The sequence below is a fragment of the Raphanus sativus genome, chromosome 5 (assembly GCF_000801105.2).
Source record: "Raphanus sativus cultivar WK10039 chromosome 5, ASM80110v3, whole genome shotgun sequence".
NCBI lineage: Eukaryota > Viridiplantae > Streptophyta > Magnoliopsida > Brassicales > Brassicaceae > Raphanus > Raphanus sativus.
Window position 1 is genome coordinate 19,405,904 of NC_079515.1, and position 26,167 is coordinate 19,432,070.

At 35.1% G+C, this 26,167-nt stretch overlaps 4 protein-coding genes across 4 annotated transcripts; 1 reads left to right on the forward strand and 3 right to left on the reverse strand.

The window, feature by feature from the left end:
* Positions 1–650: 650 nt before the first annotated feature.
* LOC108863597 (UDP-rhamnose/UDP-galactose transporter 6) lies at positions 651–2,893 on the forward strand. The gene is made up of 6 exons (XM_018638074.2): positions 651–792; positions 1,121–1,346; positions 1,428–1,612; positions 1,698–1,898; positions 1,988–2,149; positions 2,446–2,893. The coding sequence occupies exons 2-6, from the start codon at positions 1,217–1,219 to the stop codon at positions 2,773–2,775; spliced, it is 1,008 nt and encodes a 335-aa protein (XP_018493576.1). The 5' UTR covers positions 651–792; positions 1,121–1,216; the 3' UTR covers positions 2,776–2,893.
* Positions 2,894–2,995: 102 nt separating this feature from the next.
* On the reverse strand, positions 2,996–4,280 carry LOC108863598 (40S ribosomal protein S18). The gene is made up of 4 exons (XM_018638075.2): positions 4,144–4,280; positions 3,822–3,982; positions 3,368–3,556; positions 2,996–3,270 (listed from the first exon to the last, which is right to left on the reverse strand). The coding sequence occupies exons 1-4, from the start codon at positions 4,144–4,146 to the stop codon at positions 3,165–3,167; spliced, it is 459 nt and encodes a 152-aa protein (XP_018493577.1). The 5' UTR covers positions 4,147–4,280; the 3' UTR covers positions 2,996–3,164.
* Positions 4,281–4,928: 648 nt separating this feature from the next.
* LOC108862983 (LRR receptor-like serine/threonine-protein kinase RGI5) lies at positions 4,929–8,852 on the reverse strand. The gene is made up of 2 exons (XM_018637269.2): positions 5,555–8,852; positions 4,929–5,454 (listed from the first exon to the last, which is right to left on the reverse strand). The coding sequence occupies exons 1-2, from the start codon at positions 8,490–8,492 to the stop codon at positions 5,075–5,077; spliced, it is 3,318 nt and encodes a 1,105-aa protein (XP_018492771.1). The 5' UTR covers positions 8,493–8,852; the 3' UTR covers positions 4,929–5,074.
* Positions 8,853–13,732: 4,880 nt separating this feature from the next.
* LOC130494916 (uncharacterized) lies at positions 13,733–15,229 on the reverse strand. The gene has a single exon (XM_056985755.1). The coding sequence runs from the start codon at positions 15,227–15,229 to the stop codon at positions 13,733–13,735; it is 1,497 nt and encodes a 498-aa protein (XP_056841735.1).
* Between the last annotated feature and the right edge of the window lie 10,938 nt (positions 15,230–26,167).

Below are 26,167 nucleotides of genomic sequence, written 5' to 3' on the forward strand. Positions count from 1 at the left end.
ATACACATATTGTAACATTTTTTTCATCAAATCAATAAAAACGCTTTGAATCCACAATCAAATCTTGTTCTTTTTTACAAAATTGCAAACGGGTTCGGTTATTCAGTTAGACTATTGGGGACAATAGCTAGTTTCCCATCATGTGAACAATGGTTACCATATGTGAGTGTCTTCTTCAACAATATTCTGTAGCTCTAATTTTTTTGCATTTTCTTTAGTATCACAATCTCCCTCCATGACAAGCAAATGTCTACCACGGCGATGAGACCATGTGGTCTTGCATTCCGTGGAGAAGGCTAACACCTTCTGACCTTCAGCTTCCCAATGTCTCTAAATCAGTATATTTTCAATATGAACATCAACCAAAAGATGAAAACTCAATTTGAATGAAAACAGTTGGTTTTTTCGTATAATTCATTTGTACATCTCCAATAAAAAAAAATAAACTATGTAAGAAAATGGAAACTAATTAAACATGACAAGAGGGTGTAACAGTAATATAAAGGATAATTATATTTTTCTTTCTTTTTTGGACAAAGGGATATCGATACCATATGTCTTTTCTTTTTAGGGTTTTTACTAACGTCTCTCAAGAAAAAAAAAAGGAGATTTTGATATTTATTTATTTTTAAAATAAATAATATTCGTATTTTAGTAGAAAAATTGAAAATAAAAAGAGATTACATTTTGTTTTCCTTTATCCCATCGCTGGCTCACTCCGTCGACGGCTCCGGTTCTCTACTCCGATCACCTCCGCCTCTTTCAGATCCGATTGCTCTCCTGAAACTTCAGGTAACTGCTCTCCGTATTCTCTGATTCTTCTTCGCCTCGTCTCCTTTGATCTGATGATGAGGGAAAGGATCGGTCGTTTCCAATTAGGATTGTCTCTCTCTCTCTCTCTCTCTCGAGAGAGAGAGATCAGATCTTACCGAGATCCGATCTAATGGAGATTGATCGAATTCTTTTGATTTCTGGTTTTGATCGAATTACATTCAAACTACTCTTAAATAATCAAAATGGAGTTTGCACTATCTCTTGTATGAATCGCCATGGAAGTGCAAGTTTTTAAGCTTTTTATCTTCGTTCTGATTATGTGCTTTCTATATGATCTTACTTAAAGCTTAGCGGAAAGTGAGTCTCTGGAGGATGGGAGATTGAAGAAGAAGAGAAAGTAGATATTTGCTGATTCTGAGGAGGAGATAAAGTTTTCTATAAAATGGCAGCTGTTAGTAAAGGAGATAAGAAGGCAGCTGTAGATGCTGCTGCGTGGATGTTCAATGTCGTCACTTCTGTTGGTATCATCATTGTCAATAAAGCTTTAATGGCCACTTATGGTTATAGCTTTGGTAATTTAATCATCTCTCTCTTTTTTCTTTTTTAAATATCTTAAAGTGAATATTCCTCTGATATATCTCAACTCGCTGCAGCTACAACCTTAACCGGTTTACATTTCGCTTTTACAACTCTGATGACCATTGTTCTAAGATGTCTTGGTTACATTCAGCCCTCACATCTCCCCTTTACCGAGCTTCTGAGGTTTATTCTCTTCGCAAACTTCTCCATCGTTGGAATGAACGTCAGCCTTATGTGGAACTCTGTCGGTTTTTATCAGGTAATAAAACCTCCTCCACTTGCCGCTAAGGAAGGACATCTAATCTTTCATTTTTTTTTAATGATTGTTCTGTGTCGCTTGCCAGATTGCAAAGCTCAGCATGATTCCTGTATCCTGCTTGTTGGAAATGGTGTTAGATAAGATCCGTTACTCCAGAGACACTAAGCTTAGCATAGGATTGGTTCTTGTGGGTGTTGGTGTTTGCACTGTCACTGACGTTAGTGTGAATAGCAAAGGCTTTGTAGCCGCTTTTGTTGCTGTGTGGAGTACTTCTCTGCAACAATACGTAAGCGTGTTCTCATTCTTGCTCTTAGTAAAGTGAAATATCGTATCTTTGTTTGACTCAAAAACTAAGATTGACATACGTGAATGTAGTATGTACATTACCTTCAGCGCAAGTACTCGCTTAGCTCATTCAACCTATTGGGACATACCGCTCCAGCCCAAGCTGCAACACTACTGGTTGTTGGTCCGTTTCTTGATTATTGGCTCACAGAAAAAAGAGTAGACATGTACGATTACAACTTGGTCTCTGTGGTAAGCACCATAAACCTCAATAAGTTTCATCCCTTAGTCTCATTGGCATTGGATTCAGCTTGTGTCCTCACAAAGGAAGATAGCATCAATATGTCAAATACCAGTAAATATTCGTCGCTAACTTATGAATCTTGTGGTAGTGTGATTATGATAGTCTTTCTGTTTAGCAGCTTCTGTACAAGTCTCGTTTATTACATGCAATTCAATGGCTGTTATAATTTAAAGGCCAAATCATTCGACACCAATGTGGTTATAAACTCATTTGGAACCTAACAATTTTGTTGGGAATTGTGCAGCTGTTTATAACCCTCTCGTGCACAATAGCGATTGGGACCAACCTAAGTCAGTTCATCTGCATCGGGAGATTCACAGCGGTATCGTTCCAAGTCCTGGGACACATGAAGACGATCCTGGTGCTGGTAATGGGATTCTTCTTCTTTGGTAGAGAAGGTCTAAACTTGCACGTGGTTATTGGAATGATCATTGCAGTACTTGGTATGATCTGGTACGGCAATGCCTCTTCTAAGCCAGGTGGGAAAGAGAGACGAAGCTATTCTCTTCCAACGACCCGTCAACAGAAACTTGGAGCTGCTTCTGATTCTGACGACAACGAAGACAAAGCTTAGTATTAGTATCTATGTAGTAAGTTCAGGACAATCACATAGTTTACAATTTTGTTTTTGAGTTCCGTTTTCTTGCTGGGGTCGACGAACAAACGATTTTTTATAAAGATGATTGAGAATTTTTTTGCAATACTTAGCGGAATAAAGTTTATTTTTGATCAAATCTGGATACTGTTGTACTTATATAGAACAGAAACAAGTAAATGAATAGGCCACGACCAAAAATGAAACTAGATAATTGGAAAAGACACGGTAACAAAATATTATCTTATAATGTAACAAAAAAAACAGTGCAGGATAAACGACATAATAGGGTTTTGCAAAATTGTTCAAATTATCTTAAAAACGGTTCTTATTAAAGGTTCAATCCAGCTGCAGCAACGAACACTGGCTTAACGCTTCTTAGAGACACCAACAGTCTTTCCCCTGCGACCAGTTGTCTTGGTGTGTTGACCACGGACACGGAGACCCCAGTAGTGTCTCAGCCCACGGTGGTTCCTAAACGCAAAGCCAACGCTCATTCAATTTAAAACCCATAAAAGAAGACACAATACTAACAAGTTATCTGATCGGAATCAGTATGAGAAGGTTTTACCTGATTTTCTTGAGACGTTCAAGGTCATCCCTGAGCTTCATGTCAAGGGCATTGGAGACGACTTGAGAGTACTTTCCATCCTTGTAGTCTTTCTGTCTGTTCAAGAACCAGTCTGGGATCTTGTACTGTTTTGGGTTGGCAACAATAGTCATGAGGTTGTCGATCTCAGCTGCAGACAACTCACCAGCCCTGAAATCAGAGATCATAACAGGATGTGCATCAAAACCATTAGAATACACTATGCAAGTTCTCTCTGAACATTCAACCAAAAAGGCTGCAAAACCGAAGTGTAAACGTATAATTCATATCAATGATAAGTCAAAAGCAGAAATGACCTAGAACCTACAGAAAATGATTTCAAAACACATACACTAATCAGTTCGATGCGAAATGTACTAGAAGTTTCTGAAGGATCGATAATAAGTAAGACAAGGGAGAGAGACAAAGCATATACCTCTTGTTCATGTCGACATCGGCTTTCTTGCAGACGATGTTGGCCAAACGCCTGCCAATACCCTTGATGGAGGTAAGGGCAAACATGATCTTTTGCTTCCCATCTACGTTAGTGTTGAGCACACGCAGAATGTGCTGAAACTCCTCGTTTGCAACCAGAGACTACACAATAAATACAAAACAAGGAAAAACATCAAAACTAGCCTCTCCACAGAAGATTGAATAATAGAAACATTTCAACGGCAAAACTAATACTATTACAGATCGATGGGAACTAACTGAGAAAGGGGAAAAGGAAAAGGAAAACGTAAGACTCTAAATACCATTGTTCGATCTGGAAGAGAAGAGCTGCCTGAGGGAGAGGACTAAGTACAGAATCTGCCGCCGTTTTACAGTAGGGTTTCTTCTCTTCTGTAGGTGGTGGTTTTATATGTGACCTCCTTTGATAAACTGGACGCTCTTTCCACATACCCATTATAAGTTAGGCCCAAATTATTTATTTTTAAATGGGCCCAAAATCCATGAATATAGGGCTTTGGTTTTTCATTTATTTTTATGTATAGTTTCAACTTTCAAGTAGGGTCAACAATGAAACAGAGCATGTTTCAGCTGGAAAGCTATATAAACATCTTTTGATACTAGAAAAATAATGTGACAATTAAAACTCTAATACTGTACGTAGATATGTCACTGAGGTCAAACCGTCCATGTGTCTTTGGATCATCAGACCCAAAATATCACATGTCTAACAGATTCATAGAAAGAATTGAACCCTATGACACAAAAACTCAAAATACAACCACATATTGTTGCATCACTTTAGGAGAAAGTAGAGAACCTAGCAAATATGTTGTGCTCTCAATGAAGAAAAGCATTCAGTGATTATAGTTTACATCTATCTAAACCATGTAGAGGACATGAAGCAAGTCTTCGAACTAGCTCCTATGTTATTATGACACTGAGACTTCGTTTGGCCCTAACTAGCTATTTTAGTAATAGACAACAGTTTAAATTTGTGAGCAATATGTTACAAGCTCTAATCATGCTTTGGATTTTTCTTTTAGATTAAACCCTATTGAAACCAAACTCTGAAATCCAAAATGCTGAATGTTTCCAAACTCCAACAATTATCCATACAACATGAATTCAAACTATTACATTTCTAAACATGTACAAGAAACCAAATCCCGCCAACACACTCTCAACCAGTTTGACCTAAATCAAAAAAAAAAACAAGAACACAAAGCAAGTCACCTACAAAGAAGAAGAAGGCTTAATAAGAGGCTGAGATGTTTTCCCCCACTCCTCGGGACTACACTTAACCTCCGTCAACAGAGCCACAACTTCCTTCATCGTGGGTCTCTCCACCGGAGACGAATTCACACAGAACATCGCAATCCCCAATGTCTGAAGCATTTCCTGAACAATCTGATCCGGTAACCCTTGCAGCTTCACGTCAAGCACAGTCAACGCCGGTTCGAAGCTTCCCATCTTCTTCTTAACCCATTCCACTATGTGAAGCCCATCTCCAATCTGCGGCTCCACTGCGCTCCGTCCACTCAAAATCTCAAGCAAAACGACGCCGTAACTGTACACGTCACTCTTCTCAGTTATGTTCATCGTGTATCCATACTCTGCATAAATAAATATTACACCAAAAACCCCCTGAGCTTTAACAAAACTATCAAACAAACCCCATATCTTTCATAAATAGAGAGAGAAACCCATTAATACCTGGAGCGATGTATCCATAGGAGCCAGCGACCTGAGACATGGCGGTGTGATAGCTCGGCGAACTCATCACCTTCGCGAGTCCGAAATCCGCTAGAATCGCTTCGTACTTGGAATCGAGAAGGATGTTATTGCACTTGACGTCTCTGTGCAAGATCGCGGGAACGCAGTCGTGGTGGAGGTAAGCCAGACCCTGAGCGGTTCCGATCGCGATCTTGTAACGCGTTTCCCAGTCCAGGCTCCTGTTCCCTTGAAGCAGCTGGTGGAGGTTCCCGTTGGGGAAGTAGTTGTAGAGAAGCAGCTTCACCGATCTGTTCGAACAGTAGCCTAGAAGCTTCACGATGTTCCTGTGTCTTATGCTCCCGAGGATCTGTATCTCGGCCGCGAATGAATCGATCTTCGTCGCGCGTTGTTCGTTGTCGTAGTCTTCGTCTTTAGTTCTTTGTCTCCAGAGCTTCTTCACCGCTATGATCTCTCCGTTGGGCATCTCCGCTCTGTAGACGATCCCCGAACAGCCTTTCCCGATCGCGTTCTCGTCGGCTAAGGAGCTCACGATGTTGTCGACGCTGATTCCGAGTTTCTGAAACGGGATGAATGTCCACGGGTATGAGAAGTCATCTCTTGTTGTTGTTGTTGTACAAGACGACGTCGTTGTTTGTTTCCGGGCTTTGTTGCGTAAGACGAGAAGCCACGTGGCGAGAAGGGCGATTGTTGTTGAAGCGAGGATCACTGCGGTTAACGCTACCATCTTTGGGGATTTGTTTTTTCCTCCGCGTGACGAGCACGTGACTGTATCGCAGAGGTTGGTGTTTTGGAGGTAAGAGCTTGCGGAGATTGTTTTGAAGAAGGGTGTAGTAGCTGGGATCGGACCTGAGAAGTTGTTCGAGGAGATGTTGAGAGAAGCTAGGCTTGTTAAGGAGCCGAGGACTTTGATGTCTCCGTGAAGCATGTTGTGCGAGAGGTCGAGTGATTGCAACTGTGTGAGCGCTGAGAAGGTTTCAGGGATGTCTCCGGTGAAGGCGTTGTTGCTCAAGTCGAGGTTTATAGTCAAGGTGGTGACTTGGCCGAGTTCTTGTGGGATTTCACCTGATAAGCTGTTGGAGCTTAGATCGAGGAGCGTAAGCTTCTGTAGATTCTTGATGGATTTAGGGATTTGACCGGTGAGGAGATTGTTGTTGAGGATCAGCTTGTTTAGGTAACTCAAGTTTCCGAAACTTAGCGGTATGTTTCCGGTGAAGCTGTTTCTGCTCAGGTCAAGCTGCTCTAGATTCACAAGGTTTCCTAGCTGAGCAGGGATGTCTCCGGTGATGTAGTTGTTGTGCACATCCAAGAGCTCAAGGACAGTGATGTTGGAGATCTCGGAAGGTAGCCCACCTGAGAAATGGTTCATGTAGAGATCAAGGAACACCAGGTTCTGTAACTCGCCTATCTCTTTAGGGACCTGGCCTGAGAGCTGGTTCTCTCCGAGTCTTAGCCTCACCAGCGACTGGCATTTTGCTACGCTCTTTGGTAATCCTCCGGACAAGGAGTTTCCTAGAAGGAGAAGCTTGCTGAGCCTCTTTAAACCGAAGAGCTCTTCTGGTATTCTTCCTGTTAGCTTGTTCCTGGAGAGGTCGAGGGCGACTAGGTCCGTACAGTTGCCGAAAGAAGACGGGATAGTTCCTGAGACAAAGTTCTCCCACAAGAAAAAGCTCTGAAGAGACTTGAGGTTTCCGATTTGGGAAGGTATAGAGCCTGATAACTTGTTCTTGTCCAGCTGAAGAGCAATGAGGCTAGAGCAGTTGCTTATTTCCCAAGGAATCTGACCAGTGAACATATTATCAGACAACTGAAGCTGCTCCAACCAAAGGAGCTTCCCCAAATCTCCAGGAATCTCACCGGATAGATCGTTGGCAGAGACATCAAACACCACGAGGGAAGAAGAGTTGGAAATCTCAGGTGGGATGGTACCAGATAAAGAGTTACCCCATAGAAGCAAGCTAGTGATCTTCTGGAGCTTACCCAGCTCCTTTGGGATGGATCCGGTGAGCTTGTTCATGTGCAAATACAAGTTCCTGAGCTCTGAGCACAAACCAAGTTGAGGTGGGATAGTACCAGAGACGTCAGTGTCATACAGAGCCAAAGTTTGCAAATTTACCAAGTTCCCAAATGTGGAAGGGATTGATCCTGACAAGCCACTGGCTGCGAACCCTAGAGTTGTCAAATTTGTCAGAAGACCTAGCTGGGCAGGGATAGGGCCTCCGAGATTAGGGTTACCACCAAGCCTGAACTCCTGAAGAGAGACCAGAGAACCCAAGTTTGAAGGAATCGAACCGTTTAACAGATTATCCTGAAGGCAAAGAACTTGCAAAGAAAAGAGATTTGAAATCTGTGAAGGTATTGAGCCAGAGAGCTTGTTGGCATTCAAGATAAGGAACTGGAGAGAAGAGAGGCGGCCAAGCTCTGATGGGATTGGACCAGAGAGAGCGTTTGAAGAAAGGTCAAGAAGCCTGAGGTGGGTGAGTTTTCCAAAAGAAGGAGGGATTAGGCCTGAGAGGTTTGTGGAGGAGAGGTTTAGGAACTGAAGAGAGGAGAGAGAAGAGAGGTCTGGGATTGAAGACAGGTTAAGGAAAGTGTCGGGGATAGAGACAGAGATCACTCTGTTGTCTGCAGAGCATGTAATGCCATACCAGGAACATGGTGTTTTGTCTTGAGGGTCCCATGAAGAGAAGAGTGATGAAGAAGGAGAGGATAATGATTGTCTCTTCAAAGAGAGAAGAGCTTGGCCGTCTGATGAAAGAGAAAGAGTGGGTTGGGCCATGGAGACCCATGAACCAAAAAGGAACAAGATCAAGAAGAGAAGATTCAACTGTTTGCTGCTGAAATCGAAAAATGGCCGCTTTATGATGTGAAAATGGTTGAAAGGAAATAAACTGGTGAAATGGTTTGGTTCTTTCTCCATTGAATCTCTCTGGTAAAGGAATGATTGGAGAGTCAATTGGTTGGTTGTGGTGTAATGGAGGATGAGGAAGAAAAGCAAAGTTGTCTCTTATCTTTTTTGTTGAACCGTGAGGAGGAGACAAGAAGCATGTGTAAAGGCTTTGCTTTCTGATTGCTTAGGGTTTACACTAGACCACTGCAGAACAAGAACCCCAAGAGCAATAACTTGACACTCTCTCCCATGGAGAAACTTCTCTGTCCGGGAGGAAAAAGACTGAACTTTACCGGAGACGGTGGTGGTAGTAAGTTAGGCAGCTAGAGGTTGATGAAGGCAACGTTGGACTTTGAGTCTCACTTTTGTTCTCTCTGTCTCTTTCTTCTCGTTTGCTGTTGTCTTGGGAAGAAGACTAGTAATAAGATTAAATACTCAAAGCTTAATTATAGTACTAGGTGATTCTCCCGTGCTCATGCACGGGAATAAATATTTACAAATAAGCACTTTACTTTGTTTGTTTATATGTTTTAAGTAATCTTTTATTTGTATATATAAAAATTGTATTAAATATCTTTATGTTTTAAGTATGATATTTTGTATTATTTCAACTTTTTATTTTTTATTTATTTTGAGTTGTATATAGACGATTAAATTAATGATGATTTTTCTCATTAGGTTAAAATTATCGTATTGGTAGATAATTCAGTTTATCCTCTTATATTTGTAAATATATTTCATAAACTTTTGTATAATTTGATTTATCTTATTTTAGAAAAATAAAAAAGTAAATCAGATATTCATTAATAACAAAACCTGTAAAATATTGAAACATTATTCACGTATATGAATATATGCAAAATAGATACGTCATAATAATTGGGTGATTTAGTTGTTCATATTTTGATTGATATCATTACTTGCATTTGGTATATTGGGCTATATCATTTTTTTAATCATAATGTTTTGGTTATAATTAGACTAAAATAAAACGATTTTGCTAATTACATTATTTTTAGTTTACCTTAGGTTCATAAATATATTATGTATAATTTATATATGTTTTTGATAAAATATATAAGTCTATATTTTAAATTTGATAGATAATTTATATATGTTTATGTATAATCAATCTTTTATATTCTAGAAATATTATTATCTTATAGAAAAATGTCTAAATTATTTTATTAATATTATAAATTTTCTTTTTCTTATAAATATTTTAATACAAATTTGATTTAACTGAACATTAAAATTAAGATAAAAATATTTTTTTTATTTTGAATTATATTTAAGAATGTGCATGTATATATTTAAAATTATAATCTTAGGTAGATTTTCCTATCTATTTATTTTAATTAAATATATTAAATCAATATGTAAAATTGCTTTATTGTCAAAAATTAAAATTAAAAATATTTATAAAATCTGTAGATATATATAAAAACTAATGATTTTACGATTTAATTTGATTTTATGATTTTTTTTTTTTATAATTTTCTAAAAATATGTATATATTTTTGAAAATATTTTTAATTTAAATGATAATCCGAAATTTGAAATGCCATAATTGAATATATTTATTTTAATGATGATTTATGAGTTATTACCATGTTTTAAAAAAGTCCAAAAATATAAATCGACAATAAATGTAATATATGAGTTATTACCATATTTTAAAAATTTTACCAAAATATAAATTAACATTAAATATAATTTTTCATGTCATATTAATCTTTAAAACATGTCATCAATTTTAGTAGCCATGTCACAATTATTAATTTAGGTGTTTTCCTGCACCATGTGTAGTGATGAATTTTTTGAAAGTTAAATTTATATTTTAAAATGTAATTTATTAATATTATATATTTTATTACTTTTACCAATAATTAATATAAATACCATTAATTAAGCATAAAATTAAGAGAAAGTATTTTTTATTTTAAATTATATTTAAGAATATATATGTATATTTATAAAGTTAAAATCTTAGATAAAAAAATTATTTATTTCATTTGGTTAAATGTATTAAATCAACTTGTACTAAATTACTAAAAATCATATAAAATTGTATAGTTATCAAAAATGAAAACTAAATAATATTTACATAATTTGTAGATATCTAAAAGAAACTAATGATATTACGATTTAATTTTTTTTTAATTTAGAAAATTTAGAAACTTTTAGATAATAAAAATTTTATAATTATAAAAGTAAACTTATATAATATTTCGAAATTCTAAATGTCATATTTGAATATATTTATTTTAGTGATGATTTATGAGTTATTACCATATTCTACAAAGTTTACAAAAATATAAATCAATATTAAATGTAATATATGAGTTATTGCCATATTTTACAAAAATTTCCAAAAATATATATCAGCATTAAATGTAATTGTCCATGTCATATTTAACTATATGACATGTCATCAATCTTAATAGTCACGTCACAATTTTTTTTGTAAAAACGATTGTAGAGAAGACATGTGGCGAATCACTTCTCAAATATAGACTAGGGGATATTATAAGTTTCTAAAGTATTATATTGCAGTGATTTGGGCGCCACCGGATTCTCTTCCGTTTTTTCGTGGATGTGTGTGCAATGTGTATATACATCTTGCATCACTATATTATTTCTGAAAATTTTCAAACTTTTAACATCGCTCTATATTTCTATGATAAACAAATAGTATTTCTCTGATAATTTTTCAAAACCCAAGGTATATAATTAAGTCTTTTTTCAAAAATCAAGGTTAATTATTGTGTTTTGCTTTTCATAAAGTTATTTTTCACGGACCAATGATTTTTTTTTTGTAGAAATGCAACTGTGTAATTTTTTTTTTTTTTTTTTTTTTTTTTTGAAACTGGCTTTCATTAATAAACTGCAGAAAAAAAGAAAAAAAATACAAGCCTTTGGAGCTATGGTTTTAGGGCGTAGCCCAATACAAAACATGAATAAAGAACCTTAAGTGAAACAAGCCCAAGTGAATTGTGTAAAAACCATGGTTAAGCAGCCCATCTTGGCCCAGTACTGATTTGATTCCAAAAGAGCATTACGATAGTTTGAGAAGCGGAGAAGTCGAAGCGGTGAAGAGTGATTTGAGGGGAGAGAGATCAGCCAATCCATTGTTGCATCATCAGGGAAGCCATCCTGGGACTTGTCTCTCTAAAGCTCTGAATGCGATTCCTGATTTGGTGGTCTATAGTTTTAAACAGAGAGTCTGTGTTCCTAAAAGCTCCTACATGCAGTCTCTGGTTTCTTTCATGCCAGACCCAATACATCACCGATTTCCACACAAGTAGCGTGAGGAGGTTCGATGATCGAGAAGAAGTTAGAGACATCATCTGGTCAAGTAGAGCTGTCCAAGAGCGATACGGTTGGATGTTGCATCGAGAAGCAGCAAGGCACCAAAGGTCATAACTAAAGTTGCAATCCATGTAGAGATGAGATCGTGATTCAGCAGAGGAGTTGCAGAGCAGGCAGAGAGGACTTACTTGCAGCCCCCATCCCAACATCCGATCCCGAGTAGGTAGACGATCAAGGACTACGAGCCATCCATGGAAGTCATGCCTTGGGATGCCTTTCTTCGCCCAAATCGCCGATGCCCACTGCACTGTCGCTTTACTTCCACATAGATAGTGATAAACATCAGCCGTAGAGAATCGGTTAGTTGTGTTCCCTTGTATTTCCCATTCAAAGTAGTCCGCATCATCATTAAGATTAACTGTTGTCAGGAAGGAGAGAAGCTGTAGCTGGTTGTCGGAGCGTGCTGGAGGGAGGAGCCAGACCCCGTTCCTGAGGAGAGACGAGACCGTGGCGTGGAGTGGGATCCCTAGTCGAGATGTAGCACCTTGCAAGTAGTCATAGAGGCACCCAAACGGGGACCAATTATCAAACCAGAACCTAGCCGATTCTCCATTCTGCAATCGAAGACAGATAAGTGGATACACAACATTTTTCATCTTTAATAATTTATTTGCCAACCAAGAGAAAGAGTTGCTTGGTTTGGTTGTCCAGTAGTTGTGCTCTGAGCCTTTGAGTATGACTTCTTTGAACCAGGAAACCCACACCGAGTCAGGCCGGAAGAATAGCATCCAGATTAGTCTCATGCAACAAGAACGGTTCCATATGTAGAGATCCTTAACACCCAGTCCTCCCTGTTCTTGGGTAAGCGTAACTTTGTCCCAAGCCACTCTGGCCGAATTCCTAGACTCAATATCCCCCTTCCACAAGAAAGTACTACACATTGAGTTGATTTTGTTGATGCAGGCGTTTGGCAGAATGAAAGAAGAGCACCAGAATGTAGTAATGCCGGAGATCACCGTTTTTATTAAAAGTAAGCGACCCGAGAAAGAGAGAGATTTTACCGACCAAGAGTTGAACTTAGTTTTGATTTGCTGCAGTAATACCCCACAGTTGGCCAGAGAGAGCTTCCTCGAGTTGAGAGGGACTCCAAGGTAGCGGAAAGGAAGTGAACCGTGAGACATTCCTGTTGAGGCTTGAATCGTATCAATTTCTTCCTGGTCCATTCCTGAGGCAAAGAAGGATGTCTTTTGGAGACTCACAGCGAGGCCTGACCTGTTCTCAAATTCACGGAGGATCATGAGAACGTTTTGGACAGACTCAATCGAACCGTCGATGAAGATCAGGAGGTCATCCGCGAATGAAAGGTGCGTCAACTTTGCTTTCTCACATTTTGCATGAAACTTGAGCTTGTTTGCTACTACCGCCTTATTTAGCATAAAAGATAGACAATTCATTGCTATAACAAACAAATAAGGTGACAGCGGATCACCTTGCCTCAAGCCTCTCTTACCCTTGAAATAACCATTTACCATTCCGTTATAACCAACCATGAAACTTGGCGTACAGATACAGGCACGAAGCCAGGAGATGAATAGCGGTGGAAGGTCCATACCCGTCAGACAAGCAAACAGGAAATCCCACGACAGTGTATCAAAGGCCTTTGCAATGTCAACTTTGATGGTAATTTTCTTCTTCCCTTTGTTTCGATGGTAGCCATTAATAAGTTCACTCGCAAGATTTGTGTTCTCAAGAAGCAGCCTGTCCTTTACAAACGCCGTTTGACTAGGAAGAATTAAGCTAGGTAGCATAGGCTTTAGGCGCTTTACCAAAAGTCTAGAGATTACTTTATAAATGGTATTGAGACAGGAGATCGGCCTGAAGTCTGATACTTTTGTTGCCCCTGGAAACTTAGGTACCATAGACAAGATGGTGGCATTGGCCGTTGAGGGAAGAAAACCTCAGGCAAAGAAGTGCAATATAGACGCAGTAGTTTCCTCACCAACAACTGACCATGCTCCCTTGAAGAACCCTGAGGTTAGACCATCTGGCCCTGGAGCCTTATTAGGATTAAGCCTGAAAAACATTGCCTGAATCTCGGATTGTGTTGGCACAGAGAGCATAAGCTGAGCAGTTTCTGCAGAAACGCGAAATCCAGTCAAGTCCAAAAACCAGTCTGGTGGCGAGTAAACTCTTGAGCAAGGGAGAGAGGACGGAGAAAGGACAGAACCAAAGTGCGACACAGCATGAATACTCATCTCTATTGGGTCTGTTATCCAGATGCCTGAGGGAGTCATGAAAGCTCGAATAGCGTTATAGCTAGCCCTGACTTGACAGATCCGCATAAAGTAAGTAGTATTGAGATCCCCTTCTCTAAGCCAATTTATCCTAGATTTTTGTCTAAAATAAATTTCTTCAATGCAACGCAGGAAGGACCATTTCTGATGTAAATCTCTCTCAGCTTGGAAGGTCTGTTCCGAAGGGGATTGAAGCGCTAGTACCTGCACACTTTGCAACAAACTGTAAGTTTCAGAAACTCTCTCCTGAATATTAGAAAAATTCTCTCTGTTTATTTTTTTGAGATCTCTCTTTATCTGTTTTAGTTTCCAACATAATTGGGTCAGAGTCTGACATTCGGTTCCGGCTTGAATCCAGGCACATTGCATTAGCTGGACGAAGTTGGGGTGCTTTGTGAGATAGTTGGGAAATTTAAAGGGTTTGGTACCAGCAATGGGCAAGGTATAGGCTAAGTCAAGGATACAGGGTGCATGGTCAGAGATAAGGGGAGGAAGGAAGGTAGCTGTGGCGTTAGGAAAAGCAGAAATGGAGGGGCTATTGACAAGTAACCGATCAAGCTTCTTGGCTATAGGATCAGACGGCTGCTTGTTTGACCAAGTATGACTAGGCCCCAGGTATCTAAGATCAAAGATCCCAGCTTGAAGAAGGCAATCTTGGAATTGGTACATTTGAGTATCGGGACCAGATCCATCATGTCCAGAATGCTCATTGGGGTGTAGAATTTGGTTAAAGTCTCCCCCCACAAACCAGCAGTGAGCATCCAGATTTAGAGTTGCCTCCAGGTTTATCAGCTCCACCCATAAATCTGCTCTCTCTTCACCAAGATTAGAAGCATAAACCGCAGAATAGTAGAACGGTGGGGAGTTAGGGATAGTCAGCAAACAAGTGATGCATTGTCGAGATTGAGAGACAACACTGACTCTGACTGTATCTCTCCAAATGATGATGATACGCCCGTCAGGATCAGCAGAGTGGTTAGAACAGAAGGACCAGCCAGGGCAAAGATGGGCTAAAAGAGGTTTCAAATAAGGTTCTTTAACATGAGTTTCGAGAATAGCTCCGAATAAAGGCTTATGGCATTGAAGCCAAGAAACAAAAGGCCTGTGCTTGTCCGGCTCATTAATGCCACGGACATTCCAAAAAAATAGCTTAGCACTCATTAGGATAGAAGAGGAGGACCCACATTAGCTGAGGAATCCTTAGTAACCAAAAAGTTAGGGACATCAAAAGGGTTAGAAGAGGTAGAGGGGGGAAGAGGTACAAAAGGGGAAGGCCTAGAAGAAGAAGGGGTTGGGGGTTCAGTGGAAGAGGGGAAAGAGATGGCTAAAGGGACAGAGTTTTTAAAAGGGTTAGGATTTGCAGATAAAGGAGGGGAAAGAGTTGGTGATGAACGAGAGCGTTTAAGAGAGGGTCTAGGGACAGGATCGGGAGAGGATAAAAGGTTAAAAGGGTTCTTTGAAAGGGTGAAATCCATAGGTGAGGGGAGAAGAGGGTTGTGAATAGGGTGAGAGGAGGGGTCCTGACTGGTGGAGCAGGAAGCCAGAGGAACCAAAGAAGCCACCTCCGCAATAGGAATAGGTACCTCCGCAACAGGATCAGGTACCACTACAGGTCTGTACATTTTTCCTTTCAGTTTGGGCTCCTTGCGAGGCGTTTTAGTTGACAAGTCTGGATCTTTTTCAGGAGGCGGTGGAGTATACGTGAGACAGTTGCGCACAATATGCCCCATCTCCTTACAATGCGAGCAAGTGGGCGGCACCCAAGGGTAACTAACTGAGACTTCCACAACCTCACCGCTCTGTCGCTCAAATTCCACAACTGAGGGTAAAGCCTTAGTAAGATCGACTTCAACCTTCACATGAGAGACCGTAAGGCTGACCATGTTCAGAGTGAAAGCATCGGTTTCTTTGGGTTCTCCAATCAACCCCGCAACAAGGCTCAACCCTTTCTGGTACCGGAGGTCTAGTGGCACTCCAGTCAGATGAGCCCATATTTTGATAGCTTTGAGAGGAGGAGATGACCTGGTAATGGAAGAAGACCACTGCTCTATGTGAAACATTGTATCACCCACATACCATATACATTTCTCAAGGATTTTTTGCCTCAGGTAAGCGCTTTGGATCCTAACAATCGTAGTGCGGTTAAGCGGATTATTATGGATCTCAAGCTTTTTACCTTTTCCCCATAGATGGTTAAACACACTCTGGATTTGGTTATAGGGGGGAGCTTTTCCATTGTAGTAGCATATAATAAAATCTTTGTGGATTTCCGCTCCTTTTTCAAACACAGAATCTGGAATAAGTACCCTGGGGCGACCAGAAGCAGAAATGGTGACAGGCGCCAGTCTAGAGAGAGACTTATCTTCAGATGCTCTAATCTTTTCAACCAGAGAGGGAGCACTGGTTGAGGGAACGGCAGGGGAAACTGATGGAGGGACAGGAAGGTTAGGGCTGGGGAGTAGGGGAGGAAGGTGAACAGTAGCTGCTTTGTTAGTAAAAATAGGGGATGAAGAGGAGGGAGGTAAGGTTGCGAAAGAGGGAGGTAAGGTTTTAGGGGAAGGAAGATGAGGCTCGGTTGGATTTGTGGTTAAAGTTGAAGAGGGAAATGTTTTTTCTGAAATAGTTACTGTTTGGGATGAGTTTTCAGATCTAGAAAGAGGACCAGTAAAAGCAGACTCCATTTGGGCTGCTATTCCATTTCCAGCGACTACAGGAGTCTCCTTTATGGCAGTTATTGAACCTTGCTCAATAGATAGAGCAGGAACAGAGGACGGGTAAGATCCCTTACGTGAGTGACGTTTAGGGCCAGTTGGGGTTTGAGAAGAAAGAGGGGGGAAGTTCAAGGGAGAAAGGGGGGATGAGGAATCAGGTGGGTCAGGAGGAAAGGGAGTCGGAGGGGGCTCGCCAGCGGCAAACTCCGGTGGATTCTTGCCGGAACCGAGATCAGAAATCTTCCAACAGTTGGACATTGGTAACCGTGTCAGAGAGAGATTGACTTCTTGCACGCTACAACTTTGAATATAGGTTTTGTATATCATAATTTGTTTTTGTCATAGAACTGCTATTCGTTTTTTAAACCATTAAAAAGGAACGTAAATTTCTTTATGACAAGGATGGGTTTTCCAAGCAATAAAATATAGCATTGATTCAATATTTTTATATATAAGAAAAACACATTTTCATTAATGTGATTAGTATCAAAGATAATGTCCATATTACTCAAACGTTCGATCTCTTATAACATAAATATATGAAGCTAAAAGTGAAGAAACTTAGGATTTTTCATGCTTGAAGATTTAAAAAAAAAGGATTTTAGAAGAAAAGATCTCAGTTGTAAGGTATAAGCAATCGAGTTGTTATTTATATTTGTATAATGTTACGTCCATATCTTATAAGGAAACCACGAAGTAGTGTAGCTAACAAAGTAACAATGCATGTTATTTGCTCTTGTCTTCTTCTCCCATCTTCTTCTCCCTTTGTCGGCTGCTCCCCACTGTTGGATTTTCTTACTCGCTTTTGTTTGTCTCTCTACGAAGTAGCTAAACTGATCTATGTTCACTGGGTGCAAATATTTGAGAACCATAGATGAAAATTCGATTAATTAATTTAGTATTGACATCTTTGGGTAAAAATTACAACACTAAATCTTGGTTTTTAGAAAATGTCCTGGTAAGGAAGCACGGGAGAGAATGATACAAAAACACCTTTGTAACATCAAATCAATCATGTTCATTTATTACTCAAATCTAAGATGAAAAGAAACTGAAATAAAACAATCAATGTAATAAAAAAATTATGCTAAATTTTTACTGTTTTAGCTAATTATTATTTTTTTCTTTTTGGAACGAGAGAATGATCTAAACAACAGAGAAAGGTATTATTCAAATCGAATAATGGAGAAAATGTCTTGGCAATGATCCTAATCAATAAGGACTATATGAATAGGGAACACATTAAGTCTACGACGCAACATCGGAGACGGTGAAAATAAAAACTTAAAAGTGAGTTTGGAGGCAAGCTCCTTTTGTCCGTGTCGTGTTTCTTTGATTATGTAATGTTTTTCTTAAATGTCATAAGATAGGTTTAGTTGATTCAAGAAACTACCGTAAACCTAAAAAAACTATATAATCTATTAAAACGATACGTAAGAAATCAAAATTACATTACCAAGACAGAAGAGGTGGGTGCGTTTTGGGAGGTGAGCAGCATCAAAAATTGTATATAGAAAACACTCACATGAAGGAGAGAGCTATAGATGCGTAAAATATATTTTAGATTTTGACCTCTTTTTACTCCCCATTTAAAGTTTTGCATCAGTTTGGTACCTTTACTTTAAATGTTTGCAATATATGGCGTCGGTAGTTCATTCAGATATACTTGCAAATCAGCTGAAACTGAAAGGAAGTTTTGTAGATCTAATTCTAGCATCTTTAACATGTTCTTTAACAATCTTTTTCAAATATTAGTATTATTAGTGAAAAAATATAAACAATATTTAAAGATTTGAGAGTGTAACCTTAGTTTACTATAGTAGATAACTGTTATTTGTAATAATAATAACATAAATTAAAAGTACAATACCAAAATAAAATGATAAAGAAGAACGATTGGAGATGATAAATCTTTTCCTTAAATTTTAAATGCGTTATAGTATCACGGTTTCATAATGCTCAAATTCTAAGATACAAACTGCATATGTTTCCAATTCTCATCACTAAAGAAAAAACCCTGTCAAACCTAATTTTTATCAAACTTAAATTTTATGTTGTAGAAGAAAAAAAATTAACATAACTATTTAAAACAGAAGAAGGTGATTTTGTTAATTTTTCATATGAATCTTAATGTGTGTATCTTTTCACATTGCCACAAGGTTTTATATAGAAAATGTGAGCACCACAAATCATTACATTTAGGTTTCTTCTTTTTAAAACCAAAAACATATATGCATTGTTATGGAGTATTAAGTGTCATCCATAACGAAAAATGATTCCTTTGACAACTGACTGTAAATTGCAAAGATAATATTAGTGGTTTTACCAAACAAAACTAGTAATTCATTCTGCCATGGATATACATTTTTATATTTAACCAACTATAAAAGATAACCATAATTATGGTTTAAACAATAAGTTATTAGACATAATTAAGTCTATGTAGCATATTTAATCCATTTTTTTACTTACACATTTTGTAATTTATTTTCTCATTCAAACAAACTCCATTTTCTTCGACATATGAATACACTTTTCATAAAACTCAAAAATAGTTTAAAGAAATGCTCAAATATTTTCCAACATATCAGACATGGGGACTCGACGTGAATACTCATTACTAAATATATACTACTTGTTCATTTTGTATCCATTCGATTTTTTTTCATGTTATCGTCCTTATTGAATTGGATATTAAATAGCAGATTTTGATATTTGTATGTATAAACCAAGTTTCAAATAAGAACATTTTGTAATTAACTAACTTAATATTACTCATTACTTACTTCTCCTTTTGTTTTATTACAAATAAATAAAATTTTGATAAATTTTATTGTTTAGTTGTAACTAATAAAGACAACTATAGACACTAAGAAGAAAAAATACTTTTAAGAAGCTCATGTATTTAGCTCATTTTTATACTAGACACAAGTATTTGGTTTAGATAACTCTCGTGTTCTTTTTTATTTTTTAGTACAATAAAAAAACTCTTATGTTAAAATATAAAAGATTACTCCCTCTGTTACATATAAAGATTTATGTTGTAGAAAAATATTGATTTCTAAAGGATAAATTTTCGATTTATTAAGTAATAATAGTAAATTGTAAACTTCAACAAATATAACTGTTTTTCTTGAATTTATATTGGTTAAAATCTATGAAAATAGTTGATCACAAAAATAATGCGTTTATAGCTAAAATTCAATATTCTCTCCGTTTCAAAAGGTCTATGTTTTAGAAAAAAATTGTTTTTAAAAGATATCAATGCATGAAATAATAAAATTGTGAATTTTCGAAAATATTAATTGTGTTTACTGAATTTTGATCTTTTAAAAATTATCGAAAATAGCTAATCACGAAAAATAAAATTATAATAAAAAATTTATGTGTTTTCTTAATATGTTAAACTTTAAAATATACATTATTTTGAAACGAAAAAATATATTTTATTATTATGTGTGAAAACTCTAAAACATATATCTTCTATGTTTCATTATAAGTGGTGTTTATATTTTTTTGGTTGCAAAATAAATGATGTTCTAATATTTTAGATAAATTTTAATGTTATTTTAAATTTAAGACCAAACGGAAATAGTGTATTTTTAATCGGTTGAACTAATTTTATTTAATGAGATTTTTTGTAACCAAGATAAATTGTATAAAATTTTGTATTTTTTTTAATTACTGTACAAAAACCTTAAACACAAATTATATTGAAACAAAAAGAATATTTTTTTTGAAACAGAAACTTTATTTAAAATAACTAATTTGTAATTATAAAAAATAAGTATTCAAAACAAAAAGTAACATGGTGAAACAAATAAGTACTCATTCTTGAGTAGATATTTCGTTTTTGATAATTCAAATTTAAATTCATATTTGTATTACCTGTATAAGGCAAACCAAATATTACATATTTTTTTGGTGTCCATCTCTCTCAGAAATTGAGATGGGACATAAACTAGTTAATACAGAATATTAATCAATATATCTATTGTCAATTTATATCTAATTGGAAATTCATGAAAATTACTAAGGTACTATGATTGAGTTCGAAACCATTTTGTAGGCGGCGATAAGAGACTTCAGTGAACATACTGAGGGCTGCTAATAATTAAGGGAAAATCGCATAAAAAACCTTTAAAGTGTCACATACTCGCACTTTAAACTTTAAACTTTGAAGTTTTTTCACTAACACTTTTAACCTCCGAAGTGACATTTGTGTCATAAAAACCTCCAACCTAAAAAGATGACCTGTTTAACAGGTAAAAAGGTGATTTATCAATTTTTTTCAAAAAATATTTATTTAATTCATAAAATAAATAAAAATTAAAGAAAAATATAAAATTAAATATAAATTCATAAAATTAAATGAATATTCAGAAAATTAAATAAAAATTCAAAAAATTAAATAAAATTCAGAAAATTAAATAGAAATTCAAAAAAAAAACAAAAATTCAGAAAATTTAATAAAATTTAATAAATTAAATAAAATTCAGAAAATTAAATAAAAATTCATAAAATTAAATAAAAATTAATTAAAACTCAAAATTAGTAAAAATCATAAAAATGAAATAAAATTCAGAAAATTAAAAAATAATCATAAAACTAACTAAATATCAGAAGTTAAATAAAGTTTCAAATAAACAAATAACTAATATTAAATCAAAAGACATAAATTAAATAAAAGATCATAAAATTAAATAAAAATTCATGAATTTCACAAATAACAATGTTTTGAACAACCATCAAATTGGCATTTTAATAGTGAAAATAGCATAATTCTTGTATTACACTCACTTTTAAACGATTAAAATGTCAATTTAATGGTTGTTAAAAACATTGTTATTTGTGAAATTCATGAATTTTTATTTAATTTCTGTCTTTTGGTTTAATATTAGTTATTTATTTATTTGAAACTTTATTTAACTTCTGATATTTAGTTAGTTTTATGATTATTTTTTTAATTTTCTGAATTTTATTTTATTTTTATGATTTTTTACTATTTTTGAAATTCTATTTAATGTTATGAATTTTATTTAATTTCTGAATTTTTATTTAATTTTCTGAATTTTTATTTATTTATTTTTGAATTTTATTTAATTTTCTGAATTTTATTTAATTTTTTGAATTTTTATTTAATTTTCTGAATTTTCTTTAATTTATATTTATTTTATGAATTAAATAAATATTTTTTGAAAAAATCGACACATCGCTATTTTTACCTGTTAAACAGGTCAATTTTTTAGTTTGAAGGTTTTTTATGACACAAATGTCACTTTCGAGGTTAAAAGTGTTAGTGAAAAAACTTCAGGGTTTAAAGTGTGAGTAAATGATACTTTTAGGGTTTTTATGCGATTTTCTCAATAATTAAGTAAGCTTATGTTAAGTATAGTTAATTTGTCTTCAGGCACGCTCCAAAAGCAATTGCTTTAATAACCCGGCCGCTGATTAAATGGCTGCTCGAGCTAACCTACCTTTTTTGTTTGATAAAGAGCTAACCTACTTGTAAACTAAACCATCTATCTTTTCTAGGGTAAATATCCAATAATTGTTCGTTTCAAAGTTATAAAAGATTAAGATTTGTTTCCCTAGTTTGTTTATGAAATTATATATACCGCGGGAATAAAACACACAAATCGAAGAATTCACTGAGGTCCAAAGTTCTTGAAATCAAAAATAAGCAAAATTACAGTCGCGATGCTCCTTTGCCACCGAAATAGACAAGCACAATCTTTTTTCTCTATGCTAAAATTAAGTAATTGTTTCTACATGTTTAGAGTGGCCAATGGTAGTTTCTTACATTGATCTCTTTAGTATTGTAACCCGGCGCAGTATACATTGCTGCCTAAAGTAAAAAAAGATTTGGCGCCCTCCTAGAGTCTAAAACTGAACTATGTACATAAGGAAGAGGAGTGTAACCAGTAGAGTACTGACAACGTTTCGCAATTGTGATGCCTCTAAATTTTTATTGTATTTTGGCGTCTAAAGCTTTAGCATCACCAGCTTTAGGTTAGGGCCGGCACCGGAACTTGTAAGGAATAATTCTGAATACGTACATGTTTAAAGTGGTTGATGACAGTTTTCTGCATTGATCGATTGTGTGCTGTAGGAAATAATTCTGGATATTATTTATTATGACGTCTATAATTAACTTGTGAAATAACATCCGAGTCTTTCTCTTTGATGCAAATATGTGATTATGTATTTTATATCTGGATTATATTCATATAAATAAGTGATTTTTTTATGAACCCTATCAGCTGATCCAGTCAATCCTGAAAAGAACGTATTTAGTGTTACGCAGTGGACTATCCAAAAATGTACTACATCCGAGTTTAGGATATCTTTAGACTAATATCATGGATGAACCGATTATCTGTTACGCCCCACCATATAAACTAACTGGACCAAAACTCAAGTACAGACTGGCCAAGTAGTGATAATTTAGTTTCAAAAAAAAAACAAATTCAGAACTGACGTGGATACACACCAAGCTCCAACAGATTTCATTAGACTACCACAAAAAACTACATAAACCATATGCAAAAAAAATTTCTATATATTTTCTCTCTCCTATATATTATCTTTTTATATCTACAACCACTTTAATATTATACTTGATCCTATTATTTTTATATGGTATCAGAACAACAAACTACATAAGCAATATACAAAAAAAAATTATATATATTTTCTTTCTTCTATGTATTGTCTTTTAATATCTAAAACCACTCTTATATTATACTCTAAATCCTTCGGACTAATACCAGAAATGGACCAATTATCTGTTACGCTCCACCATGTAAACCAAGTAGACCGAAACTCATGCCTAGACTGACCAAGTAGTAATAATTTAGTTTCTAAAGAAAATCAAATTCATAACTAATTTGGATACACACCAAACTCCAACAGATTGCCACTAGACTACCCCAAAAAAAATCTACATAAACCATATACAAAAAATTATATAGATTCTCCTTTTATATCTACAACCACTTTTATATTATACTCTAAATCCTATTATTTCTATATGGTATCAGAACAATAAACTACATAAGCAATATACAAAAAAAATTTTATATATATATATATATATATATTTTCTCCTATGTATTCTCTTTTTATATCTAAAACCACTCTAATATTCTACTCTAAATCCTATTATTTTCTATATGATATCGGAACAACAAATTTTTAAAAAACCTATTTCCACAATTAGTTATGTTTTTTTCTCAGGAATCCATATGAAAAACCAGAATAATTTTTTTTTGCATGTTAACTATTTTTTGTGTTCAAAGGCCACAAAATACAGTTCTTGGTAGCCATGTTATATTAGAGCACATTTACCTTTTTAAGTAATGTATAAGAGAGATGAGTCAATTCACTCATCTTTAATTAGTTTTAAGTTAGAAATCCATACAAAACTTTAAAATGTGACTACAAACTTTAAATGTTATATATTCATGTATATTATTATTTCATTTCACATACAAAACATAAACTATAGATGTTTTATTAAAACATATAAGTGATTTTTCAAATATATGTTAAATAATGTGATGATTAATATAATACACATATATATTTGAATTATAAGAAAACAACAAGTAAATTTGAATTTAATATTATTCAAAAATAACCATAGAAGTGAAATTTATTTGATATATGAAAAACTTACAGACATATTTATCTATCTTATTAAAAGAGAAAAACATTTAACTTTGGAAATATATTTATTAATATACATAAAGATAATTATTGGTATTTTAATTTATATATAGATACATCAAAATGGTTAATATAGTTAAAATTATTAATTGAAAATATGTTACATAATATATTATTTTGATTTATTTTGTATCCAAACGCAATATGAGAAATCAACAAATCATACACAACTAAAAATCGTTTGTCTATCACAAAATATTATATATTACAAATCAAACAAACACCCATTTATATTGTGAAGAATTTATATATCTATTTTATTAAAATAAACATCCATGTGGATGCACGGGTCAAACTCTAGTTCTTATTATATTTTTAATTATCAACGATCCTCTTCTGTAATATAGGAAGATATAAGTCTCCCCTAATAGAGGAGTCTTTATAAAAATTGTACATTCGTTAATTCAATCAACGAAATTAATCAGACTTTCGTCATTTTCACAAGCAAATAAGCAATAGACATATAAACATAAGGAAATAGTAGAGAGTACCTGAAGATGAGTTTATTGCCAGAGATTCACTTGTTTGTAGAGAGAGAGAGAGATAAATTATTAATTGACAAATATGTTACATAATATATTATTTTGATTTATTTTGTATCCAAACACAATATGAGAAATCAACAAATCATACACAACTAAAAATCGTTTGTCTATCACAAAATATTATATATTACAAATCGAACAAACACCCATTTGTATTGTGAAGAATTTATAATTATATTTTATTAAAACAAACATCAGTGTGGATGCACGGATCATACTCTAGTTCTTATTATATTGTTAATTATCAAATATTCTCTCCTGTAATATAGGAAGATATAAGTCGCCCCTAATAAAGGAGTCTTTATAACTACTGTACATTCGTTAATTCAATCAACGGAAATTAATCAGACTTTCATCATTTTCACAAGCAAATAAGCAATAGACATATAAACATAAGGAAAGAGTAGAGAGTACCTGAAGATGGGTTTATTGCCAGAGATTCACTTTTTTGTAGAGAGATAGAGAGAGAGAGAGAGAGAGAGAGAGAGAGAGAGAGAGAGAGAGAGAGAGAGAGAGAGAGAGTTAGTTTATTACGAAAACGAAGATGACACATTTCAGACTAAAAATGGGATACAATATTGTTTGATTTTTTAATTAAATACGTGGGTACACCACTTTCCTAGTGAATTTATTGAACTGAATATGAATATGAATGAACCAACATTTGACCCAAATATATTTTGAAATTGGGCTGGCAAATAAATAGAATCCGAAAATTCGAACCGAATATGACCTGCTGAGTGCTGACAATACATCTGAACCGATCCGAGCCAAACATAAATACCAAATGAATCTTGTTTTAAAGGTATTTCGGGTTATGAGATTTATCTGAATCAAACCAAAACTCAAATGGGTATCTAAAAAGACCCAAAAAATCAAAATCTCAAAATAATCTGTACCAAAACCCGATCTCAATCCCTAATATGTATTTAAAATACAGTAAGATAGTTATTGAGTACTTAGAATAATAATTTATCACCTGGATAATTAACTGAAATACTAATAAAATATTAACTCAAATACTTAGTTTATTACGAAAACGAAGATGACACATTTCAGACTAAAAATGGGATACAATATTGTTTGATTTTTTAATTAAATACGTGGGTACA

Bases quoted from the DNA above. Each gene is read 5' to 3' on its own strand.
- LOC108863598 (XM_018638075.2), bottom strand. The intron at 3,557-3,821 runs GTATATGCTTTG...CTCTGATTTCAG, and splicing joins GATGTCGACATGAACAAGAG to GGCTGGTGAGTTGTCTGCAG. The intron at 3,271-3,367 runs GTAAAACCTTCT...CTTTGCGTTTAG, and splicing joins GAACGTCTCAAGAAAATCAG to GAACCACCGTGGGCTGAGAC.
- LOC108862983 (XM_018637269.2), bottom strand. From the start codon at position 8,492: ATGGAGAAAGAACCAAACCATTTCACCAGTTTATTTCCTTTCAACCAT. The intron at 5,455-5,554 runs GTATTAATGGGT...TTATTTATGCAG, and splicing joins CTATGGATACATCGCTCCAG to AGTATGGATACACGATGAAC.
- LOC130494916 (XM_056985755.1), bottom strand. From the start codon at position 15,229: ATGAGTGCTAAGCTATTTTTTTGGAATGTCCGTGGCATTAATGAGCCG.
- LOC108863597 (XM_018638074.2), top strand. From the start codon at position 1,217: ATGGCAGCTGTTAGTAAAGGAGATAAGAAGGCAGCTGTAGATGCTGCT. The intron at 1,613-1,697 runs GTAATAAAACCT...GTCGCTTGCCAG, and splicing joins ACTCTGTCGGTTTTTATCAG to ATTGCAAAGCTCAGCATGAT. The intron at 2,150-2,445 runs GTAAGCACCATA...GGAATTGTGCAG, and splicing joins ATTACAACTTGGTCTCTGTG to CTGTTTATAACCCTCTCGTG.